Here is a 20,028-nt window from a genome sequence, read left to right as displayed (position 1 = left end):
AAATATATATCCACATATGTGTGTACATATATCAGCCAGGAACTGTTAGTTACTTATTGAATGAGCTTAGTAGGTGGAGTGAAATAATGTAAAGAAGATAGACGTAGGATAAAGGGGCTCAATTGTACCAGTATGATGATGGATAGAAAATAGATTTTTGATAGTGAGCATGACATAAAACACATAGATGTTCAATTATAATGTTGAAGACCTGAACCTTGTGTACTGTTTTAAACCAATGTTACTTCAATAAAAAATAAATTTTTAAAGAATTTTAAAAATAGATTATGACTCGCTGAACACTCATATGATGGTTACCATTGTTAGCAAAAACGCATTTTACATTAATGTAAGTATACTGTATTTTGCATGGAATGCTATTGCACCCTTAACGGGTGACAGTGGCATAAATGTAACATTTATGTGCACTGAGAAACAAAAAAAAAATGTGTGTGACTCGTGTTCTTACGGTATTTGTTTCGTTGTGGCGGTCTGGAATGGTACCCCGCATTCTTTCCGATGTGTGCCCATATAAAACCTAAAATAAGGGTTTAATTGAGTCCCTTACACTCGCAGCCCTGGACTCTAGCACTTTGCAACACCCCCCTCCCCCCACCCATCCTGTCTACCCAAACAAACCCAAGGTCCCCGGCAGCTTCTGAAGCATTCTCTGCTTTATTCAAATTGCTTTCCTGGGCCAAGAATGTTGTAAGTCTGCCTTCTAGCTACCACCCCCTCCCTTTGTGGTTTTCATCCCGGAGGCTCTTGCACTGGATACAATGGAACCCGGGTCCGGGGGGTGGGGTAGGGTGGAGTAGGGTGGGGTGAATTTGTCCCCGGCTTTCTGGCAGAGACCCCCATCAACCAAGAACAAAGCTGCTGGTACCCGCAGTTTAGAGAGCTGCGGGAACATTAGGCCTGGTGGCCTTGATCGTGCTCATTTACCAAACTGCTAATGGAGAGCCAGGAAGTCAGGTGCTCCTCTTTATTTATTTTCCCCCTCCGTTTTATTGAGATGTAAACTGGCATATGACATTGAATTAGTTTAAAGTTTACAACATAATCATTTGATATATGTCCGTGTCACGAAATGATTACCATATTAAGTTAACATCTATTACCTCACATTCTCTTTTCTTAGAGAAACCCTACTTTTTTTTAAATGAGACACAGGCCATCTGCCTGAAGCACCATGTCTTTCTACACCCCCCACCCCACCCCCACCCCCTGTGTACTGGATTCCCCTATGCCTAACCTTCTTGCTCCAAAATAGTGGTCTGCAGAGACAAAGAAAGGTTACGAAGAATTTCCACCTCCTTGCTTGAATTCGGCAATATTTCTAGGCTCACAAATTGGCATCTTTGAATTGTGAGGGGGAAAAACAACAACAACAACAAAAAGCAAACAAACAAAAAACACCCAGCTTGCACACACTCAACACCAGCAGCTCTAGGTGGAGACCCATGTAGCAGAGTGCATGGGGCAATTAGTCAAGAGTTGTATTTTAGGAAAATAAATGCTTGCGATTCGCTAAGGGTTTATTGTAGGGGTGGGAGATTGAAAGGGGGAAAGAAATCTTAAATTTCTTGGATGTTGAGTTTGGAAATGGGGAGGAAAGTTGAAAGCTGTAGACTGTTATTATCGTTGTCATGAATGTACTAGTGCTGGAACCCAGCTCTACAGCCTGTCCCTTCGGAAGGCAAATGGAAAAGCACAGTGTGGGGAAGGAGTATGGGTTGGAGGACATGACCAGATTGCCAGGCCAGAGGAGAAAAAGCTGATTTAGAAAGAGCCATTGGAGAGGAAAGCCAGAAGATGATGACTGGGCAAAAGGAGTAGAGAGGAGAGCAACCATTGACTCTAAAAGGAACCTTTCAGAAACACTTCGGCAAGTCCACCATAGGACTATCCTTTGCCTACAGATTGTTCTTTATCTCCTTTCCATTGGGGTGGTCAATACATTTCGTTATTTTGCATTTAGTAATTCCCCAGGCAAAATTAAAAGGTGGAGCTCTCATTCTATCACCTTGCCTACTGGGTGAATATAAAAGGCGTGACCACAAAAGGTAATTTGATGTTGAAGGTCATGGGCGTAAGATCCTGCTGCAATTTCTATTAGCGGCCACCGTAATAGTGCATTTAGCATTTTATTTCCTTTAATTCTTACAACAGCACAAAGAAGGTACTTTCGTTCCTATTGATGGATAAGGAAACTGAGACTTTTTAAAGTCTCTGAACCAAGATTCTATCCAGGAACGCGTGTAAAGAAACAAAAAATCTTCCCTCGTCATAGTATGTGCACAGTTACTAACAGGGCACCAGAGTGTCTTAGCAGTTTGCAGCTTCTTTCCTCTGGCTTTTGGTGAGAACAGGACAGCACTCTAGTTGGGAAGACTAGGTCGGTCTTTCTGAAAGCTGAAAAACAAGAAGCAACTTCAGTGGAAGTTGCAGACGAGTACTATTTTTTGACATCCATTTAACACACAATGTGTGTTTTATTGTGGCCTCAGGGTGAGTCCAAGAGGAAGACGGAGCCGGTTGCAGCTTCTGCATATCTAGCCCAATTTCTAGGGGGTCTCGAGAGCAAGAAATTGATTGTCCTGGTGGGAGTTTCATTCACCTGAGGTGCATCTTTGATTTTAAAAGGTAGAAACGGGATGAACCCAGAAGCATAGGATTGTTGGGTTTATGGCCGTCGGTGGCCCCAGAGTCCTGGTTCCCCTCCCAGTCTGAGTTATTCCGCAGCTACCTTTTGCATTACAATGGCCGTGGTGAGCCTGGCAGACAGGATTAACTGAGAATTCGCTAGGGTGTGTGTGTGGGTGTGGGGCTGCCAGAGGGCGGGCCTACATTGGGTTGAGCCTCCTTTATAAATCCAGAGCCTCCAAAAGTTTTCATCTTTTTGCAAAATTGACTGGTTGGGTCCTGTCCCTGCAACACTGACCCATTTCCTCCTCCTTTTTTTTAATTTTAATTTTTATACTTTTATCTCTGGAGCTTTTCATATTTCTCTATGCTCTTCTAGCTAAATACTTAAGCCCGGCTCTTCCTTACAATCTACCTTTTTGGTGTTTTGTTTTGTTTTTCCTCTCTCCTTCCACTCAGCAACGTGAGTATGGATTCGGCATATCCCCGGAGCCTGCCCTGCTCCGAACCATCCGATTCTAGGGAGCCTGCACCAGTGCCTGAGACTTATGAGCCTGAAGAAAACTCTGCATCCGACTCCAGGGAGCCCTCACCAGTGCCTGAGAGTTATGAGCCTGAAGAAAACTCTGCATCCCACCCCAGGGAGCCCTCACCAGTGCCTGAGAGTTATGAGCCTGAAGAAAACTATGCATCCTTGCAAATATCATCTGCTGAAACATTCCACACGGAGACTGGTAAGGAAAAATGGAATCCTCAAAAGTCTTGAGTTCCTGAAGGGAGAGGGGAAGGAAGAAAGGGTGGCGGGTAAGGGTCATTCTTTTGCCTCTTGAGCAATCACAGCCCATTTATGTATAACTTATAGAGAGACAGGTGTCATTATCTACTAATCCTGGCAACTCCTCTTTTTCCGTGGTAACTTGGTGGTGCGCGCCCGTTCACCTGCGTGCCAGGTGTTGGCTTGTGGGATGCAACTGGGGACGTGGAGCTCAGATCAACTGTATACTGTACAGTTAAGCCTTCTTTATAAATCCGGAGCCTCTACTCCAGACTTTGTGAGCAGACACACAGCGAAAACAAATGTGTCAAGGTGGATAAGCTGATGTTTATGTCTTAACACACATTAAGAGTAAACACTACTAAGCGGTAACAGCACAGCTTGGGGTTTGGGGGGCAGGGTGTCTGCTGGCGAGCATCACCTCCCAGGCCCGTCTCCTCCTGGAATGCCAGGAATGGCGCGGCTCATTATACCAACGCCACCTGGTTGAAACATTTCCCCTTTCCACAGCTCTGTGAGCACAGGCGATGCTCCGATCTCCTCAGTCCCAGGGAAGTGTCCGTTCCTCTTTGTGGTGGATCATTTCAGGAGGTTTCGTTTAATCTGCTGACAGTCAAAGTGGCCAGAATTTGTAATTGATACCCAGTTTGGGTATCAATTAAAAACTTCAAAACCTGCCAGGACCGGTCTGGCTCAGTGGATAGAGTGTTGGCCTGCGGACTGAAGGGTCCTGGGTTCCGATTCCCGTCAAGGGCATGTGCCTGGGTTGCGGGCACATCCCCAGTGGGGAGTGTGTAGGAGGCAGCTGATGGATGATTCTCTCTCACTGATGTTTCTAACTTTCTATCCCTCTCTCTTCCTCTCTGTAAAAAATCAATAAAATATATATATATTTTTTAAAAAAAATTCAAAACCTGTACTCTAGCACACAGGCTTCTGAATAATGACTGCGAGCACTGGGGGATACTTAAAGCCAGTACCATTTTATTTTATTTTTTTAGAGATTAGTTTTTTAAAAATGAAAAAGTAAGCCAACTTTTACCCAAGAGTGCCACTTTTAACATAGTGCAAAACAATAGCTTAGCCTTGCCTTGCGTGTTCAGTGGTTAGAGCGTTCTGGTACCTGTAGGAGGCAACGGATCCATGTTTTTCTGTTGTTGTTTTTCTCCATGTCTCTCTCATCACTGAAGAATAAAAGTCTTTGAGTGAGGATTTAAAAAAATAAGAGCTTTAAAAACTGTAAGTGAGGGAGGAATAATTTTGGAAATGAGGTTTCAGAGCTAATAAAGAAGAGGGCAAATGAGGGGAAAAATCCAAGAAGACATCTGTAATACTTTCAACAATAAAGATACATTTTTAAAAAGGCCAAAGTCTGGGGATTGAAATGGAAGCCTATTGAAAGTCATGTCCTGGTAGTCCTAGTATTTAGACATGGTAAACTGTTGACTCTAGGATGGATTTTCAGAATTGAATCATCAGTTTATATTCTCATTTATTTTATTTTTTAGAATAAACCCCTGTACTACATGAGCTAAGATGGGAAGAAGGCTTTGTTTGCCTTTCTGAGTCTTGATTTTCCTCAGCGGCAGCTCCAGCTCCTGGCCCCCCAGCACGGAGCCTTCTGCGCGGCGCGCCTGCCTGCTCCTGGGGTGATGCGTGAGGAGCTGGCCTGCGGGAACCGCTCTCCGGAAGACTAAGATTCTGGCATTCTTTTTCCTTTCACCATGTTTCTTCTGCATTTCCTCTGATTGTGTCTTTTTAAAAATTCTCTTCCTCCTTAACGTGGCCCCCTAATTCCGGGTCCAGGGGCGGCGCCTAGGGGTACCCGTACCACTTGCCGTGTGAGGTGCTGTAGTGAGCACCGTGCATTTCTTCCCTAAGCTCTTGGTGTGTGGGTACCAGCTCCTTGGTGGGATGTGTTGTAGACGACATCAGTAATCCTTTGTTTTTCGCGTACAACACCCCGAGTCGCAGGAGAAGTTGCCCGTGTCCAGCCTCAAGGTGCGCACTTGCTGCTGCTGCTGCCTCCCCAGGTGGAGTGGTGTGTTTACTGCGGTGGGGTGGGGTGGGGAGGAGGCAATCTTAGTGCTGGCAGCAAGGCGTCTCAGCTCCTATTTTGACTTCCTATGGTGGAGCTTCCTCTTGCTTGCCCCCTGTCTTGGGGTGCTTGTGCACGTTGTCCTGAGAGATGTCCATGGCCCAGTGCTGGCTGGAAAGAGCTGATCATCAGTTTAAACAATTATGTAGATAATCATTAAAATTAGGAAAGGAAGGCCAAAGCCGGTTTGGCTCAGTGGATATAGAGCATCAGCCTGCGGACTGAAGTGTCCCCGGTTTGATTCCGTTCAAGGGCATGTACGTACCTTGGTTGCGGCCACATCCCCAGTGGGGGGCGGGGGGAGGTGCAGGAGGCAGCTGATCGATGTACTCTCTCATCAATATTTCTAACTATTCCTTTCCCTTCCTCTCTGCAAAAATCAATTAAAAATGTATTTAAAATTACAAAAGGAAGTTACCATGGGACATGTAGGTGGGAGTCAAGTAATCTGTTTTGACTTTTTTTTGAAGAGCCAGGGTGTTGTCAAAGAGGCTGGAGTCCCACTCTGTTCCCCGGCAATATTAGCCACGTCCTTCGTATTGGCCTTAGCCATGTCCACTGTGTGTATACGTGGTGACACTGGTAACACGTACTGGATTGTACAAAGGTTGGCAAGTTATTATTCAGGTTGCTTAGGAATTGTTATTAGCTCTGCGGTTGTGAGGACTTGGAAAATGCTTTGAAAATAATAAATTTGTCCTCAGCCAGTGTTGCTCGGTGGTTGAACATTGTTCTATGAACCTGGAGGTCATGATTCGATTCCCCGTCAGGGCACGTGTGCAGATTGTCGGCTTGATCCCAATATGGAATGTGCAGAAGGCAGCCGATCGATGATTCTCTCTTATCATTGCTGTTTCTATTTCTCCCTCTCCCTTCCTCTCTGAAATAAAAAAAATAAAAAAATAAAAATAAATTTGCATATTTAAGAAGCTTTAGAGGAAAGTGTCGTTTTTATTCCCAGCAGTCTCTCCTCTTCCTTCCTCCATGGACCTGCTTATTCAGAACAGCCCTGATTCTTCCACCAGTCCCAGCGCAACACTCCCCGCCTCTGCAGAGAACGGGGCCCGGAAGGAGGAGCAACCCCAGGCCAAGAAACAGAAGATCCGAACTGTCTTCTCACAGACCCAGCTCTGTGTGCTCAATGAGAGATTCCAAAGGCAGAAGTACCTCAGCCTCCAGCAGATGCAAGAACTTTCCAGCATCCTGAACCTCAGCTACAAACAGGTGAGGCTGTTTTGTTGTCTTTGCAATAAGAAATTTAAACACACACACACACACACACACACACACACACACACACACACTAATTTGCAGATAAGCATTGCTAACATCTTTCTATGCACTGTTTCTATGTAACCCCCTCCTCCCCAATAATTTAACATGAAAATGGGATTTTTTGGTAATAACCATCTTTCATTAAATAATCTACTGTGTAACTGTGTCTCAATTTATTTAATATTGTTCCCTGTTGCATAAATCAAAACATTGTGAGAATGTTTCCAATTTTGCCTTAATCAAAAGAGGCATAGACTCCCACCTTCCGGGTTAGGAGTCAACACTGGTTCTTATTAAAGTAAAAATTGCATCTTTTGTTTTTCATCTGTGTGCCTTAGGTTACTAATGAGATTTATCATTTTTCATACACTTCTATTTTTTCATACATTTATTGGTATTATATTCAGTGAAATTTTTTTTTTTTTTTTTTTTTTTTTTTACCATTGGTGCCATACTTTGAAAGTTGTCTATTCCATGATTTAATAACAGGTATATATATTCTTGTTCCTCTGTGATCTCATTTTCTAACTTAAGTTTATAAACAACATGGACATTTTAGTTTATTGTGTGCTGCAATATAATGGAGTGTTTTCTAAATAATTGCATGTTTCATAATTCTGAATTAAAATACCACTATTTTTTTTTTATTTTTTTTTTTTAAGGCTTCTGTGTGGGATGGTTGATCTTGAGCCTGCAGGGAGCAAGCTGGCTCCAGACTTCTCCAAGTCCACATTTCTTTGCCTCCAATTCTTACGTGTCCAAAGACAGGGAACCACAGACACGCCTTTGTAGGAGGGTTAAAATACCACTATTATGAACTATGTAATGTGCTCATATTGGGGGCACATTATATTACAAACAGATTACCATTAACTATAACCAATGGCATGGGTAAACCAAAGGGAGATGAATAGACCCTTAAAGGTGCATTGCACTTTCTGGTTTAGTAGTGTTGCACTCTGACTGGTTAGGTTTTGTTTTGTTTTTAAATATATTGTATTGATTTTTTACAGAGAGGAAAACAGAGGGATAGAGTTAGAAACATCAATGAGAGAGAATCATCGACCAGCTGCCTCCTGCACAACCCCCCACTGGGGATGTGCACGCAACCAAGGTACATGCACTTGACTAGAATTGAACCTGGGACCTTTCAGTCCATAGACCGACGCTCTATCCACTGAGCCAAACTGGTTTTGGCCTGGTTAGGTTTATAAATACAAAAAGCAACCAACTGATTTGAGGGGCATAGGATATTAGATTAGTTTATGATTTTTAAAAAGACACTAGAAATCCAAATTTTGTTTCTGAGCTTTAGGTGGTTGTAAATGTCAGGGGGGGAAATGTTAACAATATTCTTTGGTCCCTAGCCTTATCTGCATTATTATTATTTTATGCTTTTTTACAGATTAAGACGTGGTTCCAGAACCAGAGGATGAAATGTAAGAGGTGGCAGAAATACAACTGGCCAAAGTATAGCCACCGTATGTCCCAGGTAACAGGAAATGTTATTTATTCTGCTCTTTCCTTTCAATGGCTTTCTAGTTTTGTCTGTTGCTGAAACATAAAACTCCAGCCACAGACAATGCCGATGGCCCTGTACCCTTTCGGCTCACCCATCCTTCTCTTTCAGATGAACTCGGCAACTACAGAGTACCTGGGCCTCTCCTCCTGCCACCAGGGATGCTTGCTGAACACGAACGCTTCTGGGAACCTTTCCATATGGAGCAACCATTCCTGGACCAGCCCGTCTTGGAACTACCCTGCCTGGAATAGCCAGACCTGGTGTCCCCAATCCTGGAACAACCAGGCGTGGAACAACCAGGCCTGGAACAACCAGTTCTGTGGTTATGGAGAGGAATCCCTGCAGCCCCAGATCCAATTCCAGCAAAATCCTGTCAGTGATTTGGAGGCCTCCTTGGAAATGGCTGGGGAAGCCTATGATGCAATCCTGCAAGCCCCTATATATTATGGTGCCCAGCAGTCTGCGGATTTATTCTCAGATTTTTCTGTGAACATAGTGTGATGATGGGTGTATGACTCAATCTCGGTTTGGGCAGTGGCTGCATTACCTCTCTTAGGATTTTTCTAGGCATCTCTGCCTTGATATGCTGCTTCTCATTATGCCTACTGTGCCAATTGGAGGGTGGTGGGAGGGTTGGGTATGACTGGAGTCTTAAGTTAAAGAGGCTCCTAGAATCTTGCTGCTATTAGACAAATGATAAAAGATGCTTCTGGCTATAGATAATTAGATATAATACTAGATCTAGCATTTGGATGACGCTAGATCTAGAATCTTAACCTCAAAAATAGAAGGTAAAAGTACAAAGGTGTGTAATGAAGGATTCATGTTTCCTGGGGTTGGGAGGCTTGTTAAAAGCCTCAGTTCAGGTGAATGGTTAAGCTAGGATATGCTTCACTGATTTCCCTTTTGCTGTTTTACTACCTTTAATTTGTTTATTACTCAAGTATTTGTAAAAGATGTCTTTTGTACTTTGCTGACATGACAATAGTACCAGTTTGGCTGGTTGGTTTACAAGTTTACATTCAAATAAATAAAACGTCCATTTTACCATTAGTTGGCTCTACCCTGATTTCACCCAGTGGTCTAATAATTTGCTAAACGTGGGTATTTAATGGATTTTTTTATGGGGGGGAGGGGAGGTTTAACGGAAATCTTCTCTAGACCTTGGGGAGATTACCATCTTAGAAATGAGCAAAGGAAAGGCCATGAGGATATGATGCAGGGGCTGATTGATTAGACCTGAACAAACTTAGTCCTCCTTGTGTGTGAAACTACAATTTGTGGTCACTTTCAGTTATGAGAAGAGGGACCCATCTGGAACGTGATGAGCAGAGCTCCTGGGTCTGCAAAGGGCAGCAGAGGGGGGAGGCAAATGCTAGAATGTCAACTTGAAACGCATGAGTAGTTCTGTGATTGCTCTTCTGTGTAATTATACCCTGCCACAAATAAGTTTATATTTTTTAAAAATATATTTTTATTGATATCAGAAAAAAATAGAAAGAATCAATGATGAGAGACTCATTGATCTGCTGCCTCCTGCACACGCACACTAGGGATTGATCCTGAAACCTGGACATGTGCCTTGACAGGAAATTGAACCATGACCTCCTGGTTCATAGGTCGACACAACCACTGAGCCATGCCTGCCAGAAATAAGCTTATTTTTATTTTTTTTAAAAATATATATATTTTTAATTGTTTATTAAATTATTATCTTTGTACTTTTAAAATATATTGATTTTATACAGAGAGGAAGGGAGAGGGATAGAGAGCTAGAAAATCGATGAGAGAGAAACCTACCAGCTGCCTCTTGCACACCCCCTTTTGGGGATGTGCCTGCAACCAATGTACATGCCCTTGTCCGGAATCGAATCTGGGACCCTGGGGTCTGCAGACCGACGCTCTATTTACTGAGCCAAACTAGTTTAGGCTATAAGCTTATTTTTAAACATTTAAAAAATAAAGTGCTTTTGTCTATTTATTTTTGGTTAATCCTCACCTGAGAACATCCTTTCCATTGATTCCTAGAGAGAGCTGAAGGGAGAAAGAAACATCCATAGGTTGCCTGGTTCGAGGTAAGTGCCCTTGACTGCGACCTTCAGTCCATCTGCTGACACTAATCATTGAGCCAAATCAGATAAGGCAAAATACTTTTACCTGACTAAGGTTAAAGCACAATTTAACATGCCATTTTAATGTAAGGCTCTATAAGTGTATTGATAACACTGAAGAAAAAAGGATCAAAGACCAATAGATATGTAAATTCTAGGGCTAATTTGAAATAGATTATTTTTTCAGGTAAACTATGTTCTTGCCTTATAGGATCTAAGCAGGCCTCTAAAAAGTTTGCAGATAATCCCCCTTTTACTGTCCTTTTCCCATCCAGGCTTGCCCCAAGTTTATTGGTTAGGGGCACTTTCATTCACTACTCTGCCTTTTGCTCCTTGGAAACCTCCAGCTCTCTGAGGCATCAGAGATGCAGAGAATAGCCAGGGTAGTTTTCTTGATCATTTTCCTCGTGGTGTCCCCAATTGTCCAGTGTTCTCTAATCTCATCCAATCCAGTTGTCTAGACAATTGACAGAAGAAGGCAGGGATAATTAACTTCTGCCAAGACCTAAGGACAACACGCTATTCCTGTAAGCTGTCCGATTTTTTAGTTGTGTGCCAAGTGCTCTATTATGGACAAGGAGATAACTGAAATGGAAAGCATTCATTGGACAATGAAAATGCCATTCTCTAAGTTACTGCTACTCAAGCAGATTTTATTCTGACTTTGAAAATAATTGATCTGTTCCTGCCACCTGCCCTTTTCACTTATATCTTAGATGTATGAGTGAAGGGAAAAGATTAAACTAGAGCTTTTCTTTTAAAAGGCAATTTGTCGCTTAACATTTCTACAAAATTCTTGGCTCTAAATAAATGCACGTAATTTGAGGAAATACTGAAAGGTGAATTATAGTCTAGAAAATTGGGGAAATAGTTATTACAAAGTGATAGAGTCCAGTCAGGACGACATGGCTCAATGGTTGAGCATTGGTTGACCTATGAACCAAGAGGTCATGTTTTGATTCTGGATCCCCAATGTGTAGGAGTGGGAGGCAGCCAATCAATGATTCTCATCATGGATGTTCTATTTCTCTCCCCCCTCTCTCTTCCTCTCTGAAATCAATAAAAATACATTAAAAAAAAAATGTTAGAGCCCAGCACTAAACCATACCATGGGACAATTTTTTACACACACACACACACACACACACACACACACACACACACACACCTGTTTGCTTCTTGTGCTTGCTTGGGATTAAGTTGGGAATAAGCAAGAAATGGCTAAGAATTCAGGAAGATTTAGAGTGGCAAAAAGGACAGGAGCACCCATGAACTTCAAAGCATTGTGCTAGAAACTGAAGAAGAAAAAGGAAAGCAAGTAAGGGAGAAAAAGGAAATTAAAATTGAAAAGTAAGAAATAGACTGATTTCTGATGTTAATAGTTTGCTTCTGAAAATTAGCCATTTATGCCGAAACCGGTTTGGCTCAATGGATAGAGCGTCGGCTTGGGGACTGAAGGGTCCCAGGTTCGATTCCGGTCAAGGGCATGTACCTTGGTTGCGGGCATATCCCCAGTAGGGGGTGTGCAAGAGAAGAGGCAGCTGATCGATGACTCTCTCTCATCGATGTTTCTAACTCTCTATCTCTCTCCCTTCCTCTCTGTACCAAATCAATAAAATATATTTAAGAAAAAAAGAAAGAAAATTAGCCATTTATGGAAATGCCATTCATTTATTGTTTCTTATACCCAAAAGGTACATATTATTAGAGAAAGATGAAAAAACTTAAGGCAGAGAATAGTAAAAATCCACAGTCATCAAGGAACCAAAGAACATTTTTAAAAATTAATTAATTAATTAATTAATTTCTATATCTCGTTGACTTTTTTATAGAAAGGAAGGGAGGATAGAGAGTTAGAAACATTGATCAGCTGTCTCCTGCACACCCACCACTGGAAATGTTGCAGAATCCAACCAAGGTTGCAGAATCAAACCTGGGACCCTTGACCAGAATCAAACCTGGGACCCTTCAGTTTGCAGGCTGACACTCTATCCCCTGAGCCAAACCGGCTTCAGCTGATTTATTTTTTATAAAATCAGACATTCTGATCACAACACTAGAATTTGCGGTTAAAAACAATTTAAGCAATAGAGAAAATACATAATGAAGAGATTCTAGTGAAAATATCTATTCAGTGATAAACACTATTCCTACAGCTATTTTGTATATGGGTGATTTTACATGTGAATTTTAATGGATACATTATAACAGGATTATACCATATATTCTCTCTGTCTCTTTTTTTCTTTACTGATTTCAGAGGGAGAGAGAGAGAAACATTGATGTGAGAGAGATGGAACCTGTGACCTTTCTGGTGTATGAGAATGTGATCAATCAACTGAGCCACATACAATGTATACCCAGGTCATACATTCTTTTCTTCAAAACTTGTTTTCACTTAGCATCACATCTTCAACTTCTTTGCATGTTAGAATTTAGAAATACATTTATTTGAAAGAATCTAAGTATTGGTAATTACATTAAAAAATAGCAAGGTTCCCTATTTTCCCTAATTATATTAGCCAAGGTTGAGATGATTTCTTTCTCCAATATTCTCTACCAAAGCATTTCTGATATGAAGAAATGAGTGGAATTCAGGTAGCTAAAAAAGAGAAAGATTTAAGTTTTGGCTCTTCCTAACATCTCAGTGTGACTTAGTCATTCCCTTAAAACAAAGAACAAAAAGACAACTATTAACAAAATATTAAAACAAAACCATTACAGTTAACTTTGTTAACATGGTAACTTTGATATCTTTCCAGACATTTCATGCAAACACAGACATAAACAGAATTACAGCACTTCTCCCTATTCAAACATGGAATTATAGCATGCATTTTGTTCTACAACCTGCTTTTTCTTTTCTTTAAAGATATATTTTATTTTATTTTTTAAAAGAGGGACAGAGAGTTAGAAAAACATCATGAGAGAGAATCATGGACCAGCTGCCTCCTGCACAGCCCCTACCGGGCAAGCAAGGTACATGCCCTTAACTGGAATTGAACCTGGGACCCTTGAATCTGCAGACCGATGCTCTGAGTCTAGCCACTGAGCCAAACCAGTTCGGCTACAGCCTGCTTTTTCTACTACGAATATATCATAGCACAGCCCTGGCCAGGTAGCTCAGTTGGTAAGAGCATCATCCTGATATGCTAAAGTTGTGGCCTGGCACCTACAAGAATCAACCAATGAATGCATCAGTAATTGGAACAACAAATCAAATGTTCCACTGCCTTCATCTCACTCTCTAAAATCAATTAAAAATTTATGCCGAAGCCGGTTTGGCTCAGTGGTAGAGCATCGGTCTGCGGACTGAAAGGTCCCAGGTTCGATTCCGGTCAAGGGCATGTACATTGGTTGTGGGCACATCCCCTGTAGGGGGTGTGCAGGAGGCAGCTGGTCGATGTTTCTCTCTCATCGACATTTCTAGCTCTCTATCCCTCTCCCTTCCTCTCTGTAAAAAAATCAATAAAATATATTTTATAAAATCAATTAAAAATTTAAAAAATAATTTGTATAAAGAGTATATCATATTACAGATATAATACAACTTAAGCTGTTTCTTTTTTGCCACCAAAAATGTTTGTTTCTGCCACCGAAAATTATGTTGCTACTAACATTTTATCATTTTAAACAGACAGATGTTTTAAAATATAGAAAAACATTTCATAAATAATAGAAGTTGAAATTCGCCGATACCGGTTTGGCTCAGTGGATAGAGTGTCAGCCTGCGGACTGAAAGATCCCAGGTTCGATTCCGGTCAAGGGCATGTACCTTGGTTTTGAGCACATCTCCAATAGGGGGTGTGCAAGAGGCAGCTGTTAGATGATTCTCCCTCATCGGTGTTTCTAATTCTCTATCCCTCTCTCTTTCTCTCTGTAAAAAATCAATAAAATACGTATTTTTTATTAAAAAAAAGTTGAAATTCATACTTGAAATTGCACACTATTTTTGGATTGGCACTTTGTTCTTGCAGATTTCTTGGTTAAATGAGAGCTCATTAACTGGCTAATTTATTAAAGCACAATTCGGTCTATAAGTGTTTAAAAACTTAAACATTTATAGTTAATACCTAAGAAGGTTGATCATGCCGAAAGGTCCCGGGTTCGATCCCGGTCAAGGAAATGTACCTTGGTTGTGGGCACATCCCCAGTAGGGGTGTGCAGGAGGCAGCTGATTGATGTTTCTAACTGTCTATCCCTCTCCATTCCTCTCAGTAAAAAATCAATAAAATATACTATTTTTTTTTTTTTTAAAAAGGTTGCTCTCTGAGAATTAAGCTAAAAGATATTAGAGCCAAATTACTTACCATCTGGATAAGTAAGCCACCATAAAAACTGGAAGAGGCTGCCAAAATGAATTAGGAGAAATACAAAGCTTTTCAGTTTATCTCTTTTGGCCACAGATTTATCAATATAAACTAGTATAACAGGACACCAAGTGAACATAAAATTAATTATAAATTCACTTGCCATCCTCTCCCATCTTTTCACATCCTTTCTCTTCACAATATTGCTCTCCCGAATCTCCTCCCAAAAGGAGGTGGCTGTTTCTCCCACTGTCATATTTCAGCTACTTTATTATACAAGGTGGGGCCAAAGCAGATCGACAACTTTGACTATCTAAAACAGTTTATTCTTGGATTCTTACTTACTGTATTATTTTCCATACCAACCATTGTAAGTCTACTTTTGTCTCACCCTGTATTTTAGCTTTTAAAAATCACTTGGCCTTGCTTTTCAGCTCCTATCTCCGTTTCAGTTTGTACTTGAAGGAAACCAGCACACTGGATTGACTTGCCTCCAGGCGTCTTCTGACTTTCCTGGTTTGGATTCAAAGCTCAGCAGCGGAAAAGAATAAGTAGTTTGCTTAGTGAATTTCAGGCACCCAATTCTCCTGGTAAAGGACACGTTTAATTCTGTCCCGAATAATCGTGCTGTTCTTCAAAAGAGCTGGTGTCTGCGGGGAAGAGGTTGGCATCTGCAGGAAAAAGGGCGGTGACTGCAAACCCAGGGAAAAGGCAGACGACTGCCAGACGGAGGTGGGGAGGTGGGGGAGGGCCTGTCCCGCTCTAGGGGGCCCAGTGAGCTTAGCCTCCAGCCGGAGATAAAGGGAATTTGTTAAATAAAGAAGCCAGTGGGCGCAGACAAAAGCTTCAGGGGCAGGAAGTTGGTTGACTCAGGACAGCGAAATGTAGGCATTTGAATAGGGTTCCTCGGGGTGAGGTGGAAGTGAAAGCGGATTGAAAAGGAGCAGCAGCTGGTGGTCAGGGACTCCCGGTATCTGGGTGGTTGTTACCGACTCTGTGGTCCTAGAAGGATGTGCCCTTGAGAATTTTAAATGATCTTTTAAGTGACTTTAAAGATAGCATTGCCTCCCTGTACACTGCTACACCATCTATCGAACAAACAAAAATCTTTCTCACACACGCACGCACACACACACACACACACACACATCTCACAGATCAAACGTAAATGCGTGAAGCAGATTATTATTTTTTTAATAAAACACATCAGAATTTTATTGCTTGAAGAATAAGCATATGAAATGACAAGAATGTCCAAATGCAAAATCACTAGGCTTCAAACATATAATACATGATCAGATGCAGTAAAATATTAATTAACCTGAACTCTGCATCAGAAAAAAAAAGGTGTGAAAAAATATCTAAGTTGTTTACTTAAGAAACAAGTACTTAAAATAGTAAGTATAAGGATGCTACAGTACAAATTAGAAAAGCAACACTTATTAACTTACTGTGTCTCAGACCAGACTACCTTTGGTACGTAAACTTTAAAATAACACACAATCCCTTCTATGTTGTCCAAAGCACGTCATAGATACAATGTCAACTTCAACTTAAAACGTTCTGCAAAATTAACCTTTTTGAGGCATGGAGAAGTGTATTTAATAAATGTATAACAATATTTCATTTTCCTAAAAGTGCAAAATCTGATCCTTTAGAAATCTAATACTTGTAAACATTATTTAGCTCTCCAATTAAAATTGAAATCCAGACAGCCACAAATTATCCTTGGGCTTGGTGAATATAGAAATTTAAATAGTTTGACAACTGACAAAGGAATTTAGATTAGATTACCTCATACAATCTTAAGTGGCTTTTCCCATTGTTTTCAAAATACAAACAAGATGCCATTTCTTCAACACACTGGATTACTATATAAATCACTGCTATACTTTATGAGAACCAAATTAAAGCTTCCTCCCTTTGAATGAGCAAGTTGAAACTACTTTTTGTTTCATATAGGGCTAATTAGTTATGACATGCTTTTTAAAACAAAACAAACCCATTTAAAAATATATACAGTGTATATATTTTATTGATTTTTTACAGAGAGGAAGGTAGAGGGATAGAGAGCTAGAAACATAGATGAGAGAGAATCATCTATCAGCTGCCTCCTGCACACCCCCTACTGGGGATGTGCCCACAACCAAGGTACATGCCTTTGACCAGAATTGGACCTGGGACCCTTCAGTCCGCAGGCCTACGCTCTATCCACTGAGCCAACCCGGTTTCGGCACAAATCCATTTTTTAAATTAAATTAAATTTATTTATTTTTATTTTTTATTTATTTTTAGTTATTTCCCCCACCCCCACAAATCCATTTTTATTTATTTATTTATTTTTAATATATTTTATTGATTTTTTACAGAGAGGAAGAGAGAGGGAAAGAGAAACATCCATCAGTTGCCTCTTGCACACCCCCTACTGGGGATGTGCCTGCAACCAAGGTATATGCCCTTGACCGGAATCGAACCCGGCACCTTTCAGTCCGCAGGCCTACGCTCTATCAAACTGAGCCAAACCGGTTTCGGCAACAAATCCATTTTTAAAGCTATCACTCTAAGATGGAGATGATATCATTTCAAAAGGAAGCATTGGACACTGTAGGCCATCTAGTAAAAAAAACTTAAGAGTAATGTGAAAAACAAACAATAACTATAAGTTAAATTACAAAGAAAAGAAAAAAACCACCCTCTTTTACAGCAAGCATGCTCATTAACTTTCTTTCCCCCCAGGAAAGGTTTGAATATTCATTAACCTCAGTTAAACTAATAGAACCTAAGCAATTGTTTCACAAGTTCCAATAAAAATGGATGGAGTGAGCAAGTAATACTAATGACAATGAATGGAGTGAAATAGTAATAATCATGACAGTCCTCAAAACTGGGCAGTCTTTGAAATGTCATAGTTGTAGCTTAAGATGAATTAATGCCATAATAAACCATAGGTTTTACCTCTACATAAAACAAAAATAAAAAACATGACCCACCAAATTTGGAATATACCCTTCCTAGTTTTTGAATGTCTTATTTTGAAATTCTTTCAAATAAATATATTTATCTGAGTATATATATGTGTGTGCATGTCTATATCTATGTACGTAGATATACACACACAAACATTTATATATGTAGCATATACATATACTCATTTTTTTATATATATTTTTTATTGATTTTTACAGAGAGGAACGGAGAGAGACACAGAGCTAGAAACGTCAATGAGAGAGAAACATCCACCAGCTGCCTCCCGCACAGCCTCCAAAGGGGACATGCCCGCAACCAATGCACATGCCCCCAACCGGAATCAAACCCGGGACCCCCTAGTCCACAGACCGACGCTCCACCACTGAGCCAAACCGGCTTCGGCCATATACTCATTTTAAAAGACAAAAAAAAACACATACTACAGAAATGAATTAGTTCTTTTTAACCAATCTGGTCTAATGCCTACTGTATTACACAGCGCACGCCCCCCCCCCCAATAATTTAATATTCCCAATTTTTAGTTTAGTTAAAGGGAGAGGGGAAATGAAAATATACACATTTAGAGTTTCTGTCACACTGTTTATTGATCAATAAAGGACTCACTGCTACCTAAGAATTTCATAAACACCATTGAAAGCTCAAAATTGATATTATACCGAACCATACATTATCAATTGTTCAAAGAGACAGTTTTCACAGGAATAGCACACAACAGATGAAAACCAGTAGCAGACATCCCCAGGGTACCAGTGGCACATCCATCCAGATGCACACAAAGTTACAGATAAGCATTTCTTTCGCAGTTTCCTTGTGCAGAGGAAACAGAACCTCAGCTGGTGAATTTCAGATAGCATCATCATCATCATCGTCGTCTTCATCCTGAGAAGACCCTGCCTGGTTAGACGCACTGGCTGAGGCAGCCATGAGCTGTGCTTGCTGGGCAGCTTGCTGCATTTGAAGCCACTCCCGCTGGGCCAGTTCTGCTTGTTGCTGCCTAGCTTTTGAAAACAGTTCCTGCTGCTGCCTCAGTAACTCTTCTTCGGGAATGCCGAGGTTTTCCAAACGAGAACGGGCTTTCCTTCTTCTTTTTAACGATACCGTCTTGCAGTCTTGTAACACTTCTTTGACTTCGCTGATGTAAGAGCCAAAGCCCAAACTTTCTAGGGCTCGCATGACATGTTCTGGGGAGATGTTCTTCTTCGCCGATTCGTGGCAAATCTCATTGGCTTCCGAAGAGATGAGGTGAATGAATTCAGTGCAGCAGTTCACCACTAGCTCCCGGGCTTCGCTGGCCACCCGGACGTTGGGGAGCGTCTCTTTGATCATCTTGTTGACAGCAGCTCTGGGGAGAGTCAGGTCCTCGTCGTTGCCACAGGAGGAAGCCATCGTCTCTTCCTAGCTCTTTCACCTCAATTAAAAAAAAAAAAAAAAAATCCCCAGTCCTGGTCCACTCCTCCTCCAGGCAGGTTTTTCCAAAGGCCGCCCTCGGAGTGATCCAGGGGCGCTGAGGGAAGAGGGTGCAGACAGTGAAGGGGGACGGGCTGGCACCAGAGGAGGAGCTGCACCCGGTGTGAGACTCTGGGCGAGGTTGGGGAAAGTCAGGGAGCTGAGGGTTCTGGGCTCAGAGCTGCTGGGTGGGGTCGGGCAGGGAAAGAGAGGTGGTGAGGGGTCTCAGCACCAGGCACCACCTACGTGTATCCCCGGAGAGGAGGGCGCTGTCAGAACCCGGGAGTGCACCTGTGTGGGATCCCTTAACACAACCCGCTTGGTTCAGGGCCCACTCAGGGTCCGGTTTCTGGAGGAGGCCGCACACTAAAATGAAGAGACTGGAAAAAGAGAGTTAATTTGGAAAAATGGGGAGCCAGCCGGGAGTCAACCTCTACTGGGAAGACTACCACCAGGCTCTGGCCTGGCCATCCCTTTTATGGAGGCTGTGGGACACACCCATTCCCCTTAAGCAGCTTTGGGAGACACCCAAGGCCCTTAGGCAGGTAATAATGTGATTATCATATCAGTAAGGACTTACAGGATTACGAGATGGGGAAGTGGCCTCAGTTATTACCACTGTCTCCATTAGATAGGGAGTGGCTGGCTCTGACCTTTCAGAGCTTCAAGGTTGACCAGCCTTTTCCACCTTTCTGTTAGCGAGACAAGGATTGGTTTCGGGCACGCCTGCCAGCGACTAGGGGTAGAGTCAGACCCAAGGAAAAGGAAATGGCACTAGGGAGCCGCCATGGCCCTTCGGCCCGAACCCAGATCGTGGAAGCCACGAAACCTTGGCAACCATGGTCCCTTAAGAAGCC

The 20,028-nt window shown here is 41.8% G+C and overlaps 2 protein-coding genes and 1 non-coding gene across 3 annotated transcripts; 1 reads left to right on the top strand and 2 right to left on the bottom strand.

Annotated features, from left to right (window-relative positions):
* Window positions 1-1,649: 1,649 nt before the first annotated feature.
* Window positions 1,650-8,817, top strand: NANOG (Nanog homeobox). The gene is made up of 6 exons (XM_036455330.1): window positions 1,650-1,761; window positions 3,039-3,181; window positions 3,293-3,380; window positions 6,484-6,743; window positions 8,200-8,286; window positions 8,425-8,817. The coding sequence occupies exons 1-6, from the start codon at window positions 1,650-1,652 to the stop codon at window positions 8,815-8,817; spliced, it is 1,083 nt and encodes a 360-aa protein (XP_036311223.1).
* On the bottom strand, window positions 7,461-7,591 carry LOC118731072. Its single transcript, XR_004991771.1, has one exon. It is a non-coding gene; the product is annotated as a small nucleolar RNA SNORA38 (small nucleolar RNA).
* Window positions 8,818-18,435: 9,618 nt separating the features above from the next.
* Window positions 18,436-19,111, bottom strand: LOC118728616 (protein Dr1-like). Its single transcript, XM_036455316.2, has one exon. It carries the CDS (start codon window positions 19,109-19,111, stop codon window positions 18,569-18,571), a length of 543 nt encoding a protein of 180 aa, XP_036311209.1. The 3' UTR covers window positions 18,436-18,568.
* Window positions 19,112-20,028: the final 917 nt, after the last annotated feature.

The sequence above is a fragment of the Pipistrellus kuhlii genome, unplaced genomic scaffold (assembly GCF_014108245.1).
Source record: "Pipistrellus kuhlii isolate mPipKuh1 unplaced genomic scaffold, mPipKuh1.p scaffold_m20_p_3, whole genome shotgun sequence".
NCBI classification, from domain to species: Eukaryota; Metazoa; Chordata; class Mammalia; order Chiroptera; family Vespertilionidae; genus Pipistrellus; species Pipistrellus kuhlii.
This window is presented reverse-complemented; position numbering and strand designations above follow the sequence as displayed.